The sequence below is a fragment of the Heterodontus francisci genome, chromosome 10, assembly GCF_036365525.1.
Source record: "Heterodontus francisci isolate sHetFra1 chromosome 10, sHetFra1.hap1, whole genome shotgun sequence".
NCBI lineage: Eukaryota > Metazoa > Chordata > Chondrichthyes > Heterodontiformes > Heterodontidae > Heterodontus > Heterodontus francisci.
The window spans coordinates 107,652,460-107,674,212 of record NC_090380.1 but is presented as its reverse complement, the minus strand read 5'-3'; the positions used below and the strand labels follow the sequence as shown (position 1 = coordinate 107,674,212).

General features: G+C 42.9%; 1 protein-coding gene across 1 annotated transcript in view; it reads right to left on the bottom strand.

The window, feature by feature from the left end:
- Positions 1-21,753, bottom strand: part of LOC137374709 (A disintegrin and metalloproteinase with thrombospondin motifs 5) — a 42,275-nt gene that overhangs the window by 6,827 nt on the left and 13,695 nt on the right. Inside the window, exons 2-7 of the mRNA XM_068041248.1 lie at positions 19,873-20,005; positions 18,559-18,726; positions 15,890-16,173; positions 14,284-14,467; positions 8,372-8,547; positions 3,263-3,438 (exon numbers count right to left, since the gene is read on the bottom strand). Of these exons, the coding sequence (XP_067897349.1) occupies positions 3,263-3,438; positions 8,372-8,547; positions 14,284-14,467; positions 15,890-16,173; positions 18,559-18,726; positions 19,873-20,005 (1,121 nt within the window). The remainder of the gene's footprint in view (positions 1-3,262; positions 3,439-8,371; positions 8,548-14,283; positions 14,468-15,889; positions 16,174-18,558; positions 18,727-19,872; positions 20,006-21,753) is intronic.

Genomic DNA, 21,753 nt, shown 5'->3' with positions numbered 1-21,753 from the left:
TACATACAGTCTTCTATTCCCTTATAATATTTATGCAATCTTCCATGTCCTACAATCTGTATAGGGTTTGTTAATCCCCTGTCATATAGACATGATCTTCCTTCTAATCCCCTACAATATACTTCGGGCTAAATTTTATGGGCCCTTGGGAGGCAGGCTGGGAAGTGGGGGCTGGGGGCTGTAAAAGGAGCCCGTAAAACAGCGAGGGAAGATGGGGATGGAGTGCCCATCACCTTCCCGACACCATGCAATTTTGCTGAGGGCAGGGAAAGCCAAAGATGGCCTTCCAGCCCAGAGGCCAACCGAGGCCCTTAAGTGGCCACTGCTCCCTCTGATTGGCCAGCAGCTCTTGGAGGTACGATCCCTGTTCTTAAAGGGACAGGAACCCCAGATGGCGGGAAGTTAATTGGCTGCCCGCCATGGAATTCGGCCGGGTGCCCAAAGCAGGGCTGAAGCAGGGCTGCCCCCTGCCTTCTGGCCCGCCAGGATCCCTGCCATCCAGGTAAAATTCAGTCCACCGGGTCTGTTACTCTGTAACATAAACTGGGTCTACTACTCTCCTGCTGTATTAGAGTTGAGGCCAAGATGAGATCAACCATGATTGTATTGAATGGCCGAGCACGCTCGAGGGGCTGAATTGCCTACTCCTGCTCCTAGTTCTTATGTATTCTCTACAGTCAGTTACTTTAATAGATACATTCACTTATTTAAAACAAATAGATTAATGACTCTGTTAAAATAGTGTACAAGAAATTTCAAACAAGTGGAGGAAGCCCAATGTAATCGCTAAACAATAGTCTTAATGATGCCTTTCACTACCACAATGAATACTGGAATAGCTTCAGGTCCATCCCCTTGTCCTTTTATCCCTCTTGAGTTCTTATGAAAGTGAACAAGTGAAGTGCCATGAATTACTGTCACGTTCTATACACGTGCAAGATCCCAAGGCTGGTGGTTAAGACCTCAAGTGTGAGTGATCCACCAAAGAGTAGGAGAGTTGGTTGACCTGATACACTGCACATAGATGCACTAAACTTGTTGAATAGCTGGTAGCACTTGGTTTTGAAAGTCTCAGTGGCCCAACACATGTCTGTCCTTGAGGCAGCATGAGACACTGTAGCCAGGCTGCACATCTGGATCGCGTGTTTGCGAACAGAATTTCCAACAACATTAAACAGACCTTCATTCAGGCGCAGGAGATTATCATCTCTGTGGCTGTGTCTTGAAAGCCTTTTGATTTTCAAGCTTATGTATCTCAGCATGACAAAGCTGGAATTGCACCAGAGCACGGTGTAGCATTTGATAACCTTGTGGCCTCAATAATTACAGCACTTAAAGTAGAGCTCAGGCATACAGAGATTGGGCACTTCAACCAGTTTGCCTGCCGCATTGCAGAGGCCAGTCTGAAACTGCTGCCATTTATTTTTCATAACATTCCTCTGAACACTGAAATTTCCTTAAGTTCAACCCATAGGAGCTGTCTGTTCCATAAAACCTTGCACTCGCCAATGTGCACCAAGGCAGACTCACTCAGAGTGCAACAGAGCTTAACCCTTCCGTTAATCAGCCTTAATGATGCAGACAGCCTCAAAACAGATCTATAGTCTTTAACAATTTCATCAAACACTATGGACCACTCCAATGTCCTCGGGACATTCTAATGGCTTTTAACCCTTTTACTACCCAGCGCAGACACAAATTCCCTCATAACAGTTCTATAGTCCCAACACTATTCAGATGCACACCTATACTCATACCCACCCAATGGCTGTGCAGACACAAACCATCAAGGATGCCTCACATAACTCAGTATCCACGTGCTATTTGTGATGACACCTTCAGGACTGCTGGCAGTGGCCCAGTGACCATTCTTCATGTGTGGGCCCAGGTAGTGAGTTATCAGGTTATCAGACTCCAAGAGGTATGCAGCTGAACCCAATTCTGTCTTCACTTTCCTGCAGGTGGGCTACTAGATAGCGATCAGGAATGGGAATTCTGCCGTATAAATCACTATGCATTATCAGGTATAAGACAGCTAATATGGATTGAACTGAAGGAATGTCAGCGTTTCGAGGAATGTTATGAAAAATTTAATTCCATCAGTTTCAGACTGGTCTTTGCACAGCAGGCAAACTGGTTGAAGCTCCTTAGCTGAGGTTAAATGTAGCATCTCAATTGTCTCTCTCGCTGAGATCAGCTAATTCAGCACAGGACATGAAGTGAACTTGCAACCTTTTGAACAGTACATGTGGTACATTTACCCACTAAATGATTACAATGTCTATTATACAGAGAAATACAAGATAGAGAAATGTTGGGTCAATGGGAAACCACAGGGGGCAGCCTGAAAATATTTGGAGACTGCTGATGTAAACATCATTTCCTCTCTTCCTGACAATTACTGCTCATTAACTTAACTTAAGTACATCTCTTAACTAGCTAAGTACTGACCTTCCTGCACTTTTGGAGATGTCTGATCCCTGCTCTTTTCCTTGTTTTACGATAGTTTAGGGTCTATTTGGATGTTAAATTGACGGGGCTGCTTTCAGAACCCAGAATGAAAAGCTCTTCTGGTTACACTTGGCTCCTACTAAATGCTGAACAGCTGATCCGCACTGGCAGATTTTCAAAGTTTCTTCCTGTTACTCGCCCTCCCCATACACCTTGCTTTCCCAAACGGACTCTGTGCCCAGGTACATTTTAAATAAAGTGCTATTTTAAATTTAAAGGCAGAATGTTAACACAAGTGTTAACCTAAACAATCTAGAGAAAGAAAAACACAGCCAAGGCTCTTACTCCTGATCGTTATGCAGTGAGCACATTAGATGTGCATGTGTGGGTGCCATGAAAGGACAGGATCAGCTCGATCATATTGTCATTGATACTTCATTGCCAAATTATCAAATTTGACTCCATTCTCAACAAACCTGCCAATAGTCATAGTGTAGGCTTACACATGAAGAATGGTAGCTTGGAAGAGGTATTAAAAATCTGCTGGTGCTGATGGAACTGTACCTAAATGAGTGTCAAAATCTTTAGTAGAGCTGAGAGGAAAATTAGGCAAATGAAATGGCTATATAGTCCATTTTCCTTCACTCAAATGCTTCACTAACATCTGTCCCCACAAAATATAAATTTAGAAAGATATCAGTAGGATTAATGCTGCCAGAGGGAAATTTAATATAAACACATTAAAGGCTCGTAAAATATCACAGACACTAATTTCTACCTTATAGCACGACATAATGTATTGTGACATTACCTTTTCTTGGTAAAACTTCGAGATACTTTCACACAGGTAGAACTATCTCCCCCACAGACTCCACATTTGTCATACTGCAGTTTAGAGCCGATTATACCATCACAGCCAGTCCTGATACAGCGTCCCCGCACACATACCGAATTACTGTATGGTTGGCATTCCGTTCCGTCCGTTACCTGGGGATTAAAGCAAAATACAATTCAAGAAAGGAGAAAGGAACTGGAGAACTTTCAGGTAATTCCTGAGTCACCCTTGCTGACTCCCAATGTTCAAGGTAAACCCATTGTATGTGGAGTAATTCAGTCGAGAAATCTGTCTGCAACATCATTGGAAATTGCAAAGTGGAATATGAAGTATTACGTTTTAAAAATCTTACTATCGGGCTCTTAGTTAATGTGTTAACTCAGTTGATATGCCATATCCTCAACTATGACTGTTGGTCATACAATATTACATTGACCTTCCATCTGCTCTCCTGTAAATCTCAATAAAAAATAATTGAGTCAAACAAGAAAATGTCTGTACTAAAGGAGTCAGTTGCCAGAATAATTTTCGGCTCCTGTAAGACAGTTGGGCCATCTGTAGAGACCTCCATCTGTAGAGACCTCCATGCACTATAGCTGTAAATGCTTACAGATGCTTTTTAGTTGTTAATGCAAAGTCTAGGTGAAGGGCCAAGGCCCATTGTGTAGAACATCATTACGATCGAATAGAGTCGGAGTGAAGAGGAGATAAATCACAAACTAGTGGCTAGGTGATACTAAATGTGGATTTTTAAAGCCTGTTCATTGTAATAAAAAGATTGAGGGAAGGAAGGAGTTTTGAAGCCGAGGGGAATAAAGTAGAGACATGCAATGAGTTTCAATTTCAACACAGAGAAGGTGGAAGAAGAGAGCATTGAATAGTTTAATCCTAATTTTAACAGGTTCGGTGTTGGTGGGGACAAGACGGGCAGGAGCCCCTCACAGATATGTAGCTTATGGCAGGCAACCTTTATGCTGTCAGAATCCTGGTATTAAAGTGATGGAGGTGAGAATGCAGTGGCTTTCACCCAGCCACCACAATAAGCCACCCGTCCAACCCTAGCCAGCTTGCCAACAGGCTGGTTTAAAATCGGGACTAAATTTGTATTTATAGCTTAGAAGGCACGTAAAGTTCAAAGCAGCAGTGACCACAGTTTCATTAAATTAGAGGAAAGTCTGAAAAGTTTCAGTGGAGAGAGCTTTAGACTGGAAGTGAGAAAAGGGTCGCCTATCAAACAAGCTATTTCTTGAACACTGCCCCAAGAAGTGGTTAAAGGGGATTGGCATGCTGAAAAGCAGGCAACTTGTTTCTAGGACAGAAGCAGACAGTTCAGCAGCATTCCAAGTCAATTGTCCTTCCTTACATTTAAGTTGTTTCCTTTTATGAATATCCAGCTCAACCAATAATTGATTCTGAGCCACACCCGTACAGGATCATTCTTTCCTCCCGCCCCATTTGTAAGACACCAATAGCAATTAAGGAAGCCAATAAGGGCAAATGCCCACAAAAGCCCTGACAGTAAGTACTGATTTTGGGTATTTCATCTGAATTATGGTTACAGAATAGTATCTCACATTGGGTGGGGAGGGAATGTGTCAAACCTATTGTCAACAAAGCACATGTTGGCTCTCCCGAGAAGAGCTCAGAAACATTAAATATATGGCAATGATACTTTATATTATCTAAAAGTCATTGGCAAATATGCTAAGAAATGCATGCCTTCTTCAATATAGGTGAAAAGAGCCAAAAAGTTAAGAGCATTTTGGTCTTTAAATTGCATACAACTTCTGTTGTAAAAATACGCTGACTGTCAATCTGTGGGCAAAACTTCACATATTTAACTCCACATTCTGGCTCAACAAAACTCTTTTGATAAGAAGCTCCGGAGAATACTTAGATTAAAGACAATCTTAACTTAATCAGAGGTTCCATTTTATGTAAAAACATGCATTTTTGTGCTTATCAAGATGAGAAATGTCAATGCTAAGGAATGGAAATCTTCCTGTTTTATCAAGAGGATGCAGTCTCAAGTTAGCTGTAGCACTGGTCAGATATAAACTCCTTCAACTACAGAAATACCCTCTTTATAAAACAGAATTGCACAAGGTAAGCTGAGAAAATCTTCTGCTATGTATTTTAATTCCTATCCACAGTACAACACGCACTACAGCACTTACATTTCCATTTCCAAAAAGAGAAGGTTGAGAGGAGATTTGATTGAGGTGTTCAAAATTATGAGGGGTCCAAATAGAGTTATACAGAGAAACTGCTCCCATTGGTGAAATGGTCAAGAGCTAGAGGAGACTGATATAAGGCGAATGGCAAAAGAAGCAACGGTGACATGAGGAAGAATTTTTTTTATGCAGCGAGCGTTTAGAATCTGGAATGCACTACCTGACTGTGTGGTGGAGGAGGATTCAATTGTCGCTTTCTAAAGGGAATTGGATAAGCACCTGAAGCCAAAAAAAATTTCAGGGCCAATGGGAAAGGGCAGGGGAGTGGGACTAGCAGAGTTACTTTTGCAGAGACACGACGGGCCAAATGACCTCTTTTGGATCTGTAACCATTCTCTGATTTCCCTCAGCCACATGTACAGAATTTCTGTGTGGGACTACCATGTAGAATCAAACTATGGGCTGTATGTTCACTTGAGACTGGGCTGAGACTATTCCGAGCTCATATTGCTTGGGATTCTGACAGCTGGCAGAAGAGAAGAGGCTCAACCCATCATTTTGGGCTGAAGCCAGCTTGCATATCAACCCAACAGACCACCCAGTTCCATGTCACATTATTAAAAGTGAACCACGGAGACACAGGTCTAGAAATTGGTTCATTCCAGCCTGCCGATGGAGCAATCCCTGCGCTGGAATGGGTAGCTTGAGGCACACCTAATATTGGACCTTGGACCTCAGTTATGAGACAGATGAACCCGCAGATGCCTGCTGGGCAACCTGAGGCAGCTCACTGGTGAAGAAGATTTCAATTTTGAGCAGCAGTGGCCCTCAGGTAGTTCCTAGGAAAAGGGAGAAGTTATCGTGAGGGAAGGGGAAAGTAATCGGGTGGGGGTGGGTGTGAGGGAGGGACGTAGAACTCATGGTCTTAAGCACTGAAGTTGAACACACCGCATTCAAAGAACAAAGAACAAAGGACAATACAGCACAGGAACAGGCCATTCGGCCCTCCAAGCCTGAGCCAATCTTGATGCCTGCCTAAACTAAAACCTTCTGCACTTCCAGGGACCGTATCCCTCTATTCCCATCCTATTCATGTATTTGTCAAGATGCCTCTTAAACGTCACTATTGTACCTGCTTCCACCACCTCCCCCGGCAGCAAGTTCCAGGCACTCACCACCCTTTGTGTAAAGAACTTTCCTCGCACATCCCCTCTAAACTTTGCCCCTCTCACCTTAAACCTATGTTCCCTAGTAACTGACTCTTCCACCCTGGGAAAAAGCTTCTGACTATCCACTCTGTCCATGCCACTTATAACTTTGTAAACCTCTATCATGTCGCCCCTCCACCTCCGTCGTTCCAGTGAAAACAATCCGAGTTTATCCAACCTCTTCTCATAGCTAATGCCCTCCAGACCAGGCAACATCCTGGTAACCTCTTCTGTACCCTCTCCAAAGCCTCCGCGTCCTTCTGGTAGTGTGCCGACCAGAATTGCACGCAATATTCTAAGTGTGGCCTAACTAAGGTTCTGTACAGCTGCAACATGACTTGCCAATTTTTATACTCTATGCCCCGACCGATGAAGGCAAGCATGCCGTATGCCTTCTTGACTACCTTATCCACCTGCGTTGTCACTTTCAGTGACCTGTGGACCTGTATGCCCAGATCTCTCTGCCTGTCAATGCTCCTCAGGGTTCTGCCATTTACTGTATACTTCCCACCTGCATTAGATCTTCCAAAATGCATTACTTCACATTTGTCCGGATAAAACTCCATCTGCCATTTTTCCGCCCAAGTCGCCAACCGATCTATATCCTGCTGTATCCTTTAACAATCTTCATCACTATCCGCAACTCCACCAACCTTTGTGTCGTCCGCAAACTTACTAATCAGACCAGTTACATTTTCCTCCAAATCATTTATATATACTACAAACAGCAAAGGTCCCAGCACTGATCCCTGCGGAACACCACTAGTCACAGTCCTCAGAAAAGCACCCTTCCACTGCTACCCTCTGTCTTCTATGACTGAGCCAGTTCTGTATCCATCTTGCCAGCTCACCTCTGATCCCGTGTGACTTCACCTTTTGTACCAGTCTGCCATGAGGGACCTTGTCAAAGGCTTTGCTGAAGTCCATATAGATAACATCCACTGCCCTTCCTTCATCAATCATCTTTGTCACTTCCTCAAAAAACTCAATCAAATTATTGAGACACGACCTCCCCTTCACAAAACCATGCTGCCCCTCGCTAATAAGTCCATTTGTTTCCAAATGGGAGTAAATCCTGTCCCGAAGAATCCTCTCTAATAATTTCCCTACCACTGATGTAAGGCTCACCGGCCTATAATTTCCTGGATTATCCTTGCTACCCTTCTTAAACAAAGGAACAACATTGGCTATTCTCCAGTCCTCTGGGACCTCAACTGTAGCCAATGAGGTTACAAAGATTTCTGTCAAGGCCCCAGCAATTTCTTCCCTTGTCTCCCTCAGTATTCTGGGGTAGATCCCATCAGGCCCTGGGGACCTATCTACCTTAATGCTTTGCAAGACACCCAACACCTCCTCCTTTTTGATAGTGAGATGACTGAGACTATCTACACTCCCTTCCCTAGGCTCATCATCCACCAAGTCCTTCTCTTTGGTGAACCCTGATGCAAAGTACTCATTTAGTACCTCGCCCATTTCCTCTGGCTCCACACATAGATTCCCTTCTCTGTCCTTGAGTGGGCCAGGTAAGAATATTTTTGATTACCCTTGTGGTGCAGGCATTGTGACATGTTTTTTTTTGCAGCTATCTCCAGATATCACTTTCATGTAAATCTACTTCTCAGGCACAGACATGCACACTCAGACTGTATTTAATGACAACAGAATGGATGCAGCCACTCATGATCCAAAGTCCACACCATTACCTTTTGAGAAAACACGACATAGTATCCTGTTCCTTTAGCTCGACAGGTCAATTTACACACATCCGCAGGAATCACGCCAGCGTACTTTGGAACCCATTCCACAAACGTTTTGACTCCTTTGGCATCGGTCTGATACCCATTTCGTGCCTCGCACTGCTCGTGTCGAAAAGATTTGCCTATTTAAATGCAAATTTTTTTTGAATAAATTATACATTGGATTTATTGGTTGCTGTTCATCACTACAGAAGTGGTCCCTCCTTAAACATAGGAACAATACACACTAACCAAGTGTTTTTAACAAACTGTATCAGGCACTATAGTGGTGTGAGGTAAAGCTCAGAGAAATGACTAGTGAACCAAACAGGCACCAGTGGATTAAGAATAAAAAGATACTCCATGGAAATAACAAAGAAGGCATTTCTATTGGTCTTTCCATTTAACCGAACTGCCTCACCGAATAATAGGCTTCTCCTCAGTTTGCTGCTCCCTCCTGCCCAATATTGGGCTCACTACCTGACCTTACTTCTATCTTAATAAAAGCAAAATACTGCGGATGCTGGAAATCTGAAACAAAAACAAGAAATGCTGGATTCACTCAGCAGGTCTGGCAGCATCTGTGGAAAGAGAAGCAGAGTTAACGTTTCGGGTCAGTGACCCTTCTTCGGAACCCTTCCGAAGAAGGGTCACTGACCCGAAACGTTAACTCTGCTTCTCTTTCCACAGATGCTGCCAGACTTACTTCTATCTTTCCCATTATAGGGCTCTCCTCTTAACAGTACCCACTCCTCTAATATTGGATTCGCTACTTAATCTTACTCTCTTCTCTAACAGTAGGTTCTTCACCTAACCTTGCTCCATTCTTCCAATATTGAATTTGCCCCCTAACATGATTTCCCCCTCCCACTCCAATATTTTCTTCTGTTATCTTTAAGCAGCCCCTGAAGATTGAGGTTCTCTTCCTAATCTTACCGCCTCCTCTCAGATAATGGGTTCTTCACCTAACCATATCCCTTTCATCCAATATTGGACTTTTCTAGCCTTATATCCAATGCTCCCCCCTCCTCTCCAATAAATGAATCTTTTCTGCTATCTTTCTGCTCCTCCTAAGTGTTAGGCTCCCCTCCTACCCTTATTCCATTGTATGATATTGTACTCTCCTACTTTTCTAACCACTGCCAATATTTGAGTTTCCTCCTAAATTTACTGAACTCTCTTTCTACCCTGATAAACTTCATTCCACACATAACTCGCCTGCTATAGTGCCATAGATAAATTGGCCTCACGATGTCTCAAACGCTCAGTCTGTGGTATTCCTCCAGCTCACTGCTTTGTACACACAGCATGACTTTTAATATTTTCCACTGTTTTGGAAATGCAATCCTTTTTCGATTAAATGACTAGAATATAAAGTACAGTCATGCAAACAGAAGGCTGGAAAAAATTCACTTTTCTGGCATCTTGCATTCAGACACTACATCGTTAGATGCCAAGACCAACAGGATCTGACAGCAGACTTAAAACACGAGCCACTGCTAATGCTTAGAAGAGTGTAAATAAGCCCTCGGTTTCTGAGATGAGCGACCCCACCACTCCTTTATCCCTTTTCTGTACAGACCTACGAGGGACACATCATTAACATCTTTACCAATGTGAATTTCTTCAGAAATTTCCATTCAATTCATATTTTAAGGCAGTGTTTTGAAAACTTTGCTAGCTTTTGTTTTTGTTTCACACGGTCCAATGGTCAGATTCCTTTAGGAGATGAGTATGCCAGGTCTGAAATCCATCATTTAAAACATGCCAGACACTGGCATATCCCCTACCTCTTTAGGCACTATTCACCTCAAACTATTTTCCATTACATTATGTGCTGCAAATGCAGCTCAATATTACAGGCATTGTAAGATTGAAAAGTTCATGACAAAATGTGCTCATGATGATGTTACTTTCAAGATTTTTAACCCTGTTGGAATGTCACTAGATAATGAGCCGAGAGCAACAATTGACTATTCCATGGTATCCCGAACTCTGTCAGAAGGCCACGGGAACATCTAGAGCGAGAGAACTGGCTGTTTCCCTTGTCACCTCCCTTGCCCTGTTGGAATGCCACTCACAGTGTCTAGTTGACAAGTGACAGTTAGAAATTCTCTATCTCTTTAGTATTGGATATGCCCATACTGTTGCAAATGAGCTGGTTAACTACACGTGGCGTTTGTTTGTAAATCTCATCTGGAGAGACATTCCTGAAATATTGGCGAGATAGCTTGAATATGTTCCAAGCAGGCTGATGCTAAAGCTTAAAGGATAAATTGCTTGAAATTTTTTTGGTCCGTTTTCTCTCCTGTACCCATGCAGATGATGGTCAGGAATTTCCTCAGTGCTCCTCCTGCTCTTTTACCGTAAATTCCTGCAACTGAGTCTGAGGGGTTTTCGCAACACTTCTGGCAAAGTGATGGTGGCTGAGCAGGAGAAGTTCACAGGAAATTCCTGTTCAATTAGTATGGTTCCATGAATCGCTATCCCAAGCGGTCAAGGACACAAATGTCATGTGGTAGCACTCTAGTCTCAGAAGGTCATGGGTTCAAGATCCACTACGGGATTTGAATACAATCTGGTTTGACACTCCAATACAGTATTGAGGAAGTTCTGTGTTGCCAGAGATTGTTAAAGAGACATTAAACTGAGATCCTGTCTCTTCATATTGAGAAACATTAGCGATCTCATGACCTTATTCAAAGAAGGCAAGGAGTTCTGCAATCCTAGACAAAATTTCTCCGTCAACCAATACCACCAACAAAAACTTAACTAATCTTTCATTTCTACTGTCTGTGGGATCTTACAATGTGCAAAATGGCAGCTGCACTAGCTTGTGTAATAGGGAAATCAGTGCACGTGAAGCATTTGAGCTTTTTCAGCCAAATATGAGACACGTGAAACAAATATGTCTTTCATTCATTATGTATCATTGGCTATTCAATTGATGGAGCAAGGCGTGGAGGTAAGCCCAATCATGTCTTTATCTAATGTCCATATGTACATTTTCCAGGAGCAGTCATTGGCTGTTTTTCCTTCCCTGGTTCAAGGATACCAAGTCCAATTCTAACAGCCCTGCTCTTGCCATGTCTGACATCAAATACCTTAGCACAGGTCAATTTTAGGGATCTGGTAGCTCAGGACCTCAACATATCTTGTCTTATGTCATGCTGGGCCCCCACCTGCCAAGAATGAGGCATATTAATTTTGTTGTATGGACATTAAAATTCAAATTGTTGCTGGGAAGAAGAGAAGGCCTGTTACAAAGGCTGCCAGACTTGGATGAAGAACATTTGCATACTAACAGACAGTGCTTGGAGGACAAAGGGGCTATTCCTGCTCCAATTTAACCCACAATGGACTTTGAGCACCAGGTATTGTGTGTAAGAGATAGTCCAGGGTCGGCTAAGACAAGAGAATCCACAAACAAAAATGGTCAGACCAGCTAGTCACATGACTAACCTGCTTGTCAACCTGGGTTTTTCTGAATTGTACAAAGAGTTTGAACTGAAGAAAAGACTGTTTTGCTCCTGGAGTGAGAAGAGCTCTCCTGTCTGCTGCTATCTCTTTCTCACAAGCCTCTGGACCCAATGAGGAGGCATGAACTTCAAGAGAGAAAAGTCGCCTACATCGAACAAGGTTTAAGAAGAATACTGGGCCCCAATGAAAAGCAAGACCTACCTACAATCAAGACTTTACAGCGGGTTCGAAGAACAGTAACCAAAACCATATTCAGATATTGCCTCAAACTTTTCCACTTTATTTTTTCTGCTCTTTTCTGTGTTTATCTGAATGCATGTATCGCGTAAGCATGCTAGCATGGGCTCGTTGTGTATCTGTAGGCGTTAACTGAATTAGAGTTTAAGTTTAATAAAGTTCAACCTTTTTTCTTTAAACCTAAGAAAACCTGTTTGGTTAGTTTCTTTGCCTTATAATTGGAAGTTGGTGAATAAGTATTCGCTAATGGGGAGCTAAAAAAAAAAGTGTGTTTAAAATTAAACCCTGTTGTGGTAAGACCAGGTGAAAGCTGAGAGGGAACCCTAGACCCCTTTCTTACCTGGTCCTAACACTTATTTTTATTTATAGATACAGCACTGAAACAGACCCTTCAGCCCACCAAGTCTGTGCCAACCAACAACCACCCATCTATATTGACCCACCACCACTATATTGACCTACCACCTACCTAGGGGCAATTTACAACAGCCAATTTACCTATCACCTGCAAATCTTTTGGCAGTGGGAGGAAACTGGAGCACTTAGTTAAAACCCACACGGTCACATGGAGAACTTGCAAACTCCGCACAGGCAGTACCCAGAATTGAACCCGGGTCCCTGGAGCTGTGAGGCTACGGTGCTAACCACTGCGCCACTGTGCCGCCTTATCTGTTGAGAAAAGGGGGAAGGTAGTTGACAAATGTGAGCAACTTTAAAAAAACATTTTGATTACTCAAGGATTATCAAGTTAAAGACACCCAATGGTTTTTTTTAATGTAATGAGTATCTCAGAGCATTAGGGAGAAGAGATAGGTACAAAAACAAGAAGTGAAAGAATTGGGGGAGCTAGGCTTTTCCATATAGATGTGCTATGGTGGGCTGAATGGCCATCCTCATCTGCATTTCCTATGTGATCTTGTAAATTAGTTGGACAGGGAATCAGACCAAAGGCACAGGTCAAGAGAAAGGTTATTAAGAGCCTATTAAAGGCAAAGAAAGAAATAATGAAGTAAAATGTTTTTTGGAACAGAATCCAAGAGGCCAGGAGTATAATAACTAAGACTAGTCTCTGCTTAGTACAACAACAGTCACCTCCACAAACTCAAACAGTGGGCTGCAGTTTAGAATGTCTGTGGTGAATGACCAACATGGCTGCTCACCATCAGAAATGGTTTAGCAGACCTAAGCAGTGATATTTTGCTTTCGATGTAGCCAAATTTACCTGTTACTCCAATGTCATCTCGTAGGGCAAGGCTTAATTTTGAGGATCAGATTGAGGAAGGAAAACAGTGAAGAAAGAATTAATATGTGCATTAAAGTTTCTAAGGATGCATCACTGCTCAGAGGACTGAAAAAGGAGGCAATTTCAACAAGAATGACATCAGGAAACTGATGCGTAGCAGATAAAGAAAGGTAGGAGTGCTGGTAGAGCTGGAGATGATGGAAGTTAATGGGATAGAACAAAATGAGATCTGAATTTGAATGTTACTCTGCCTCCATGGGTGGGATGTTATTGAATATATAGACAGACAGTCTGGTGAGAAGGAATGAGTCAATGTTGATGAACCAATATTATGATCAGTTCCCTATATCAGCCTAGCTAGGGCTCCTAAGTACCTTAATGAGAAAAACCCAGGTCATACCAACTGTTTATAATTTTTTGACAATAGGTTTAGTGTTCCTCTAGTTAATTTTGTTATTAAAAATTCTTGAAAGATAACCTAAAGGCTTAGTGGGTACAGGCACCACCGACTGTAGCACTAAGACACGCGGACCAAAAAAAGTCCCAAATTCAATCCTTGCTTTGTGGTAAATTGACAGATCTTATTTGGAGTAACAGATAAGACACTACAATAGGCCACAGTGCCCCTGGGCTGGGGAGTGTGTGAAGTGGGGGTTGGAGGGATTGGGGGGAAGGTTGGAAATTAGCCAGGGTTCCTGTGTTGATCACAATACAGTGACCTTACTGGCAAGTGCACTTGGGTATAAGATGGGATCAGATTCAGCAATGACGCCTTTGATAGACAAATAGCCCATAGATATCATGTATTCAGGAAGGCGACTTGGGCAAGGAAGGGGAAGGAGAGAAAATCGACCAAAAACATTGTGCCTGATGGATGTAGTTTATCTCTACATGAAGAGGGGTGGTAGGATAGACGTACCAGTTTGTGGACACGGTGTCACATTGCAAGATCGATGGATGGCGCGCTTCCCCACACAGTATTTTCCATTGTATCTGGGAGCAGGATTGTTGCAGTGGCGACGGGCAAACTGTATTCCCCCTCCACATGTCCGTGAGCACTGTCCCCAGGAACCCCACGACCCCCAGTTTCCATTAGCCGAGGCCTATAACATAAGGAACAACAAATGTAAATCATAGAAAGCCATTACAATTTGGCAGAGTTAACAATGTCTCAACAATGCTTCAGTGTCTATAGGATTTTCAATAGGACATTTTTCAACTTTACTGGCACAAGAACAGGATGGTATTACCATCATGATCACTTAATGAGAGGTACTGCAGTGTGGCCCATTGTGTCCCCACCAGCTCTCCGAATGAGCAATTCACTTAGTGCCATTTCCCCGTCTTCTCCCCGTAACCCTGCAGATTCTTCCTTTTCATATAACAGTTTAATTCCCTTTTGAAAGCCTCAATTGAACCTGCCTCCACCGCACTCTCAGGCAGTGCATTATAGATCCTACTCACTCACAGCGTGAAGAAGTTTTTCCTCATGTCGCTTTTGCTTCTTTGCCAATCACTTTAAATCTGTGCCCTCTCATTTTCCACGAGTTGGAAATGTTTTTCCCTATCCACTCTGTCCAGCCCCTTCATGAGTTTGAATACCTCTATCAAATCACCTCTCAGCCTTCTCTTTGTATGCTTTATTAACCGTGCTCTCAACCTGTCCTGCTAGATCTGGCTCTTGCTCAACATCCAAAGCCTGGCTTGAGGCTTCCCTCCCTATCCCACTTAGTTAATTTATCCGCTGAACTAGCGGGAGAGCTTAATCTAAAATGTCAACACTTGCAAAATGCACTAATTTGAACCCTATATATCTATTCATTGCACTTTTAGGACCTGAAATTATGCCATAGGTGTAGTGCATGCACATTTTATGCATTTGTCTGAACCTCTGCTCTTCGCTATGGAACAGGTAGCGCTAACTTATTTATTCTAAACGTTAAGTGCTCACATGCAAGTAAGCCATTGTATAATTTCAGGGCCACAAAGCACTGAACCCGGACAGATATTCACAGGGCAGGTTGCAGTCTCACTGAGCGCCGCGACCAGCGAATGCTCTTTTTATGAAAATACTCGGATGACTTTTTTTTTTAATTCTTCGAGAACTGGAGGAAACCAACTACTGCTTGGCAGCCAACATCAAAAGGGATCTGTGGGAAAATAGCTTTTGCGTTACGACATCGGAATGAAACAGACCGTTTGTTCTCTTGCTTACTCGCTTTATTTCCATTGGAATGAGGCACCAGCGTCTTTCTCAGCTGCACTCTTGGTCCTGGGCTGGCGCTGGAATAACATAGACCGCTGGGCCTATTGCTGCCTGAGATTTGCTGCCTTCAATCCCTCATATCCCAGGGCAGCATACCATATCACAATAGAAATAACAACACATAAAGGGGACATGAGGTGAATGCATAAGATCATATCCTCACTACAGGTACACACACACACCCAGGTCAGGAGTGGAATCTGACATCTGAATGCGAGGAATTGAAAGTTCACGCTCTGCGATCGATGCTGCCACTCACCGAGTAATACCTCCGTTTGGTTTTGTCCACGCATTTCCCATGGAGACAGATCCTCCCCTTGCCGCATGGCGTCCCTTCCACTGCGGGCAGCTTCTTGGTCATGCACACCATCTGCCCCTGACGGATAACGGCACACCACAGGCGGGAACACACATCCATCCCCGGGCACACTGTGTACTCGGGCCCGAAAGCCAGCTTGCACTGACGGACAGCATCGTAGCTCTGCCCTGGCAGCTCCTCAGGTACACGGAGGGGCTTCTTTGGAGGATCAAGGAGACAATCCCCTAGAAAGGAAAGCAATCAGCACACCATAATATAAGATACTCACACGCGCATACATCTCCTACAAAGAGATCATGTCACTTCAAAACAACTAAAAAGTTCAATGTAAACTAGCTTCCCCGGTAGAGTGTCACTGAGTTCCTGCTTTGATCTTGTGCTGTTAGCTAATTTCAGTCCAGGGCAGTTGCTACATTTAGCCTCAGTGCCACTGAACTGAATGGAGAGGCAAAATATTGTTTTGTGTGTGTGTGTGTGTGCACATGAGCATATATGAGCATATACATATGTGTGTGCTTGTGTGTGTCATATAAACACACAGATTAGCTGACTGGCAACTGCTATTTCTCCCCACGGTCAAATGTTGACTCACACACAAGAATAGGCACTTGGGTGAGTTACCAGAGCTGGTGCCTGAGGAACTGTACTCCTCAGTGAGGATCAGGAGAGGATGGGGGGAAATTGGAATAAAGGAAGCTCAGTGCAATCTCATTCATCTCTGAATGATTAAAAAGATGTGTCATTATAACAGCGACAAGCAAATGTCATCCACTTAGTAACTTGACAGTGTCTCACTAAACTACATAGGTGAAAAGGCCCAGACTTATTCATTTCAAGACGTAGCATCATTGACTCTAGTATAGTCAAAGCAGCCAATGTCCTTGTGAAGTGATGGAGATCTATGCTTGAAAGTAGTATTTTCCTGTTCTGTCAACATCAGCCACTTCCAGGGCAGTAGCATGGCTTAGATGTCAAGTAAAGCTTCTTCTGCTCTACATCTGTTTCAATCCTAGATTATCCTCCCTCCTTGCTGCCCCTGTTGTGTTCTATTACTTCCATTCCCTACCTTAGGCTTCCTTGTGGTGCTCATGAATGAGACTGTGCTGAATTACCAGTTGTAATTACACACACTGGAGAATTGATTTAGAATGTCCAGATTTATTCCCCATGTTCTAATTCATTGTGCAATCTAACCTCCAAGACTTAGTTGAGATGTTAAACGAAGACCCTATCTACCTCGTCCATGGACGATAAACGTCCCAAGGTGCTATTTGAAGAAGACAGTGCCCTGGCCAATATTTTTCCCTCAAGCAACACGACCAAAAAAAACAGCTTGACTGGTGAGTCATCTCACTTTCTGTTTGTGGGACTTTGCTGTGTAGAATTAGCTGCCATGTTTAATCATACAACAACATTGACTACATTTCAAAAAGTAACTCACTGGTTGTGAAGCATTTTGAGGCATCCTGAGAGATGTAATAAGCCTACATATCAATGCAAGTTTGTTCGGTCATACTTTCTCTTTGGAACATTGCAATAAATAAACTACTGAGCTATGATTGAGGCATTTCCTTCTAATTCTGTTTGCACCACAATTTGCACTAATTTTACTTTATGCTTTCTTTGGCCTTTCCTTCCAGTTTTCCTTCCCTCTCCTAAGGTGCTGATGCATGCTGGCCTCTGGTCGTTCTTCATGCATGAACCTACAAAAAAAATTCTGGCAGGCTTTTTTGTTGGGGGAGGCGACACAGCTGAATCTGATCATGCTCTCATCAAGGCCCACAGAGATTTCCCAGTAAGGATGTCACCAGAGAGTGATCAGCAGCTGGATCCCATCTGATTTCCACCTCTAAACAGACCAGGGGCCTAGGGCCTCACTTGCGATCAGCATCACAACACAGACCAGAGGTCAAACCTAGGATATTCTTGGTCTGGATGGCTCAGTAAAAGAAATAAAAACTTGCATTTATATAGCACCTTTCACAACAGGATGTCCCAAAGTGCTTTACAGCCAATGAAGCACTTTTGAAGTGTAGTTACTGTTGTAATGTAGGAAAACATTGCAGCCAATTTTGTGCACAGCAAGCTCCCACAAACAGCAATGTGATAATGACCAGATCATATGTTTTAGAGATGTTAGATTGAGGGATAAATATTGGCCAGGACATGTGGGATAACTCTCCTGTTCTTCAAAATAGTACCATAGTATGTTTTATTTCTGCCTTAGAGAGCAGGTTTGGACCTTGATTTAATGTCTCATCTGAAAGATGGCACCGCTAACAGTGCAGCACTCCCTCAGTACTGCACTGTGGTGTTAGCCCAGATTTAAGTCTCAAATCTCACGAGTGGGACTTGAACCCACAATTTTCTGACTGTGAGCCAAAAGTGCTACCAACTGATCCACAGGTGACAGCATCATGACTGACCAACTGAGCCATTGTAGAACTGGTCATGTTGGGCAACAGGAGTGCGATTGTGCTCTGCTGGCATAGGCTATAATAGGTTTGATACATGACTAATATTAAAACACAAGAGCTACTCAATAATACAACATAAAAGGAGGGGTATAGTCAATGGACTGTTATTAGCACATCTGCGAGTATACGTACCATGACCGTCATCAAAGAACTCTGTTACTGTAGCAGAAGTGCACTTGGACCATGGTTTGGAGGAGTCGATGCTGGTTAGAATGGAAGACATTAGCCGTTTATCTTCAGTCAAGCCATAAGACTCCTCACAAAACTTGGAATCATCATGGGACAGTCCCAGGAGATGTCCTTTGATCAACAAGAAGTAGTTATATTAAAACACAAGTATTCTCTGATTAGATGCCTTAAACAGTTGAGTTTAAACATAATTTCACTATTTAAACTATCAAATGCCTTCTTGATAAACAATCCCACTTCAAAACCCAAGCAAGGCATCACCTAAGCACTGCTTCTTGATTTATCTCATCGACACTCTTTTCAAACTTAATTGGTGCCCAGCACCATGGATGTTAGTCCTGTTCAATGGATCTTCTGGCACCATTGCCGTCTGAGAGGCTGGAAAGGCATCTGCTCCCACAGTCCTTGCCCAATCCTATTCTCTGGAACCAGATTCAAATTTACAGAAGTGGTCGTAGGGCACCACTCCCTTTGTTCAGATCATGAAGAGGGTGCAGAAGAGATGAATTAAGGTGATATTATGGAGGAGAGGCTTTAGTTATGGAGAGCGATGAGAGAAACTTGGGGTCATTTCATTACAACAAAGAAGGTTATACAGACGTTCAAAATTATGACAGGTTTTGATGATGTAAGTTGGAAAAATCTATTTCCACTGATTGATGTGTCAAGCACTGACCCAGATTGTCACCAATACAATGAAAAGAGGAACTGCAAGATTTCTTAACACGCAGCGCATTATTAGGATGTTGAATAGCCTACCAGATACAGTGATATTCACATAATCCACAACAACTTTTAACAGGGAAGTAAACAAATATTGTAAAATGAAAAAAATTAAAAAGGTTTGACGAGAGGGCAGGGGAAAGGGACTAGGTGAATAGCCCTTTCAGAGAGCTAGTATACTTGCAATGGGCTGAATGGTCTCCTTTGTACTGTGAAATACTCTGACTCGATGACCGTTTTCTTTCTTCCTATGGGAAAGCACCAGGCTACTGCTTAACACATCCCTTTCCAAAGCAACCATAGATGGGCCTGTGGGAAATTATAGCTCAAAAACTGCCTTGCTACTTCCCATGCCTTCATATTGGGGGCCAATCCATCTCTCCATTTATCTCTTGAGCTTGATACATATAACAATAAATCACAAATCCTCAAGCAATGACAGACACTTGTCCCTTTGAACCCTTTATGGGGTTCTTATACATGGGTTGCTTTATCTGGGAGTATGTACAGATTTCTTTGTAGAAGTACACATACCAATTTCGTGAGCGACTGTAAATGCAGCGTGGAGGCCGTCATCTTCGATGATTGCACAACTGCGCTCAGGAGAACAGATGGTTCCCACATCTGCCATTCCCAAAGTATCACATGAATGATGTCCACACAAATTCTGTGAATAAAGTAATGAAAACACATTAGATTCAAACTAGAGATTTTTTTTAAATTTAGAAGTTCAAATTATAAACAGAACATGCTAGAAAGACACAATAGGTCAATCAGTATCTCACTGATGGGTTCACACTTGAGGCAAAGCTTTCATCATTAAGACATCAATAATGAAGGCAGTGGACTATTAATACAACATTATCCAACCAACAATTGCCTCACTGCACATTGACTAGATGAAGAGATTCACAATCAACCTGAACACTGAGCTAGAATATTGCTTTGTTTTGTGAACACACACCAATTGATTCTTAATTAAGATCATAAAATGCAAAGCAGATGAGTCAGTATTTGAAAGAAACATCACTTGCATTTATATAGCAACTTTCAATATCTCAGGATGTCTCAAAGGGCTTTATAGCCAATGAAGTACTTTTGAAATGTAGTAATTGTTGTAATGTAGGAAACATGGCACACAGCAAGCACCCACAAACAGAAAATCTTTTAGTCATGTAGACTGAGGGATAAAGATTGACTGGGAATCAGAGATAACTTCCCTGCTCTTCTTTGAAATGGTGCCATGGGATGTTTTACATCCACCAAGTCAAGAGACAGAGCCTCAGTTTAATTTTTCATCCAGAAGGCATCTCTGACAGTGCAGCACTCCCTCAGTACTGCACTGAAGTGTCAGTCTAGTTTTTTGTGCTCAAGTCTCTAAGTGGGATTTGAACTTAAAAGCTTCAAACTTAGAAGCAAGAGTGCTACCACTTCAGCCATGGTTGAAAGAGTAAAATGCATGCTAAGATCTGAGATGAGACCTTCCACCAGGAATGGAAGGCATATGAAATGCTAACCAGTCTTTTCTCTTTGTCGGGTTTTTATACATAGGTTGCCTTATCAGAGAGTATATACAGATGTGCTTTTCTTGTACAAGCGCACATTCCTATTTTGCGAATGGTGATAAATGCAGCGTGGAGGCCAGCAACTTCATTTCTCTTTCACATGCTCACTGCTGCGTAATTCCAGGATATTGATGCCTTTGTTTTGATTTAAAGCTCAAGGCATATAACAGTTCCCCCTCACCTCCTTCTAGCACATTGTACAAACTTACTATGTTACAAAGCTTAGATGAGTTATATAATATCAGCTGCGTGAGATGCAGCTGCAGTATGTGGGAGCTGGTGGACACCAGTTTGAACCATGGTAAACATGTCTGCAGTAAGTGTCTGTGGCCCGAGGAGCTTCGGCTCAGAATCAGTGAGCTGGAGGCCGAGCTACAGACACTGCGATGCATCAGAGAGGGGGAAAGTTACCTGGACACTTTGTTCCAGGAGGCAGACACACCCCATAGGATAGGGTCTTCTGATTTGGTCAGTGGTCAGGGACAGGAGGATGTGACTGTGAGTGAGGCAGGTAAGGGAATTGAGAAGGCAGAATGGAGGAGGCTCAATGCTTGCAATTGTCCAACAGGTTTGAGGTTCTTTCAGCTTGAATGGATGAGAGCAAGGGCTGCAGGGTGGAAGAGCTAAGTAACCATGGCACCATGGTACAGGAAGCCATTCAGATGGGGGGATTAAATAGGAATGCAGTGATAGTAGGGGACAGTCTAGTCACGGGGATAGACATCATTCTCTGCAGCCAAGAGTGAGAGTCCAGAAGGCTGTGTTGTCTACCCAGTGGCAGAGTTCGGGATATGTGCTTGGGGCTGGAGAGGAACTTGCCGTGAGAGGGGGAAGATCCAGTACCAATGAC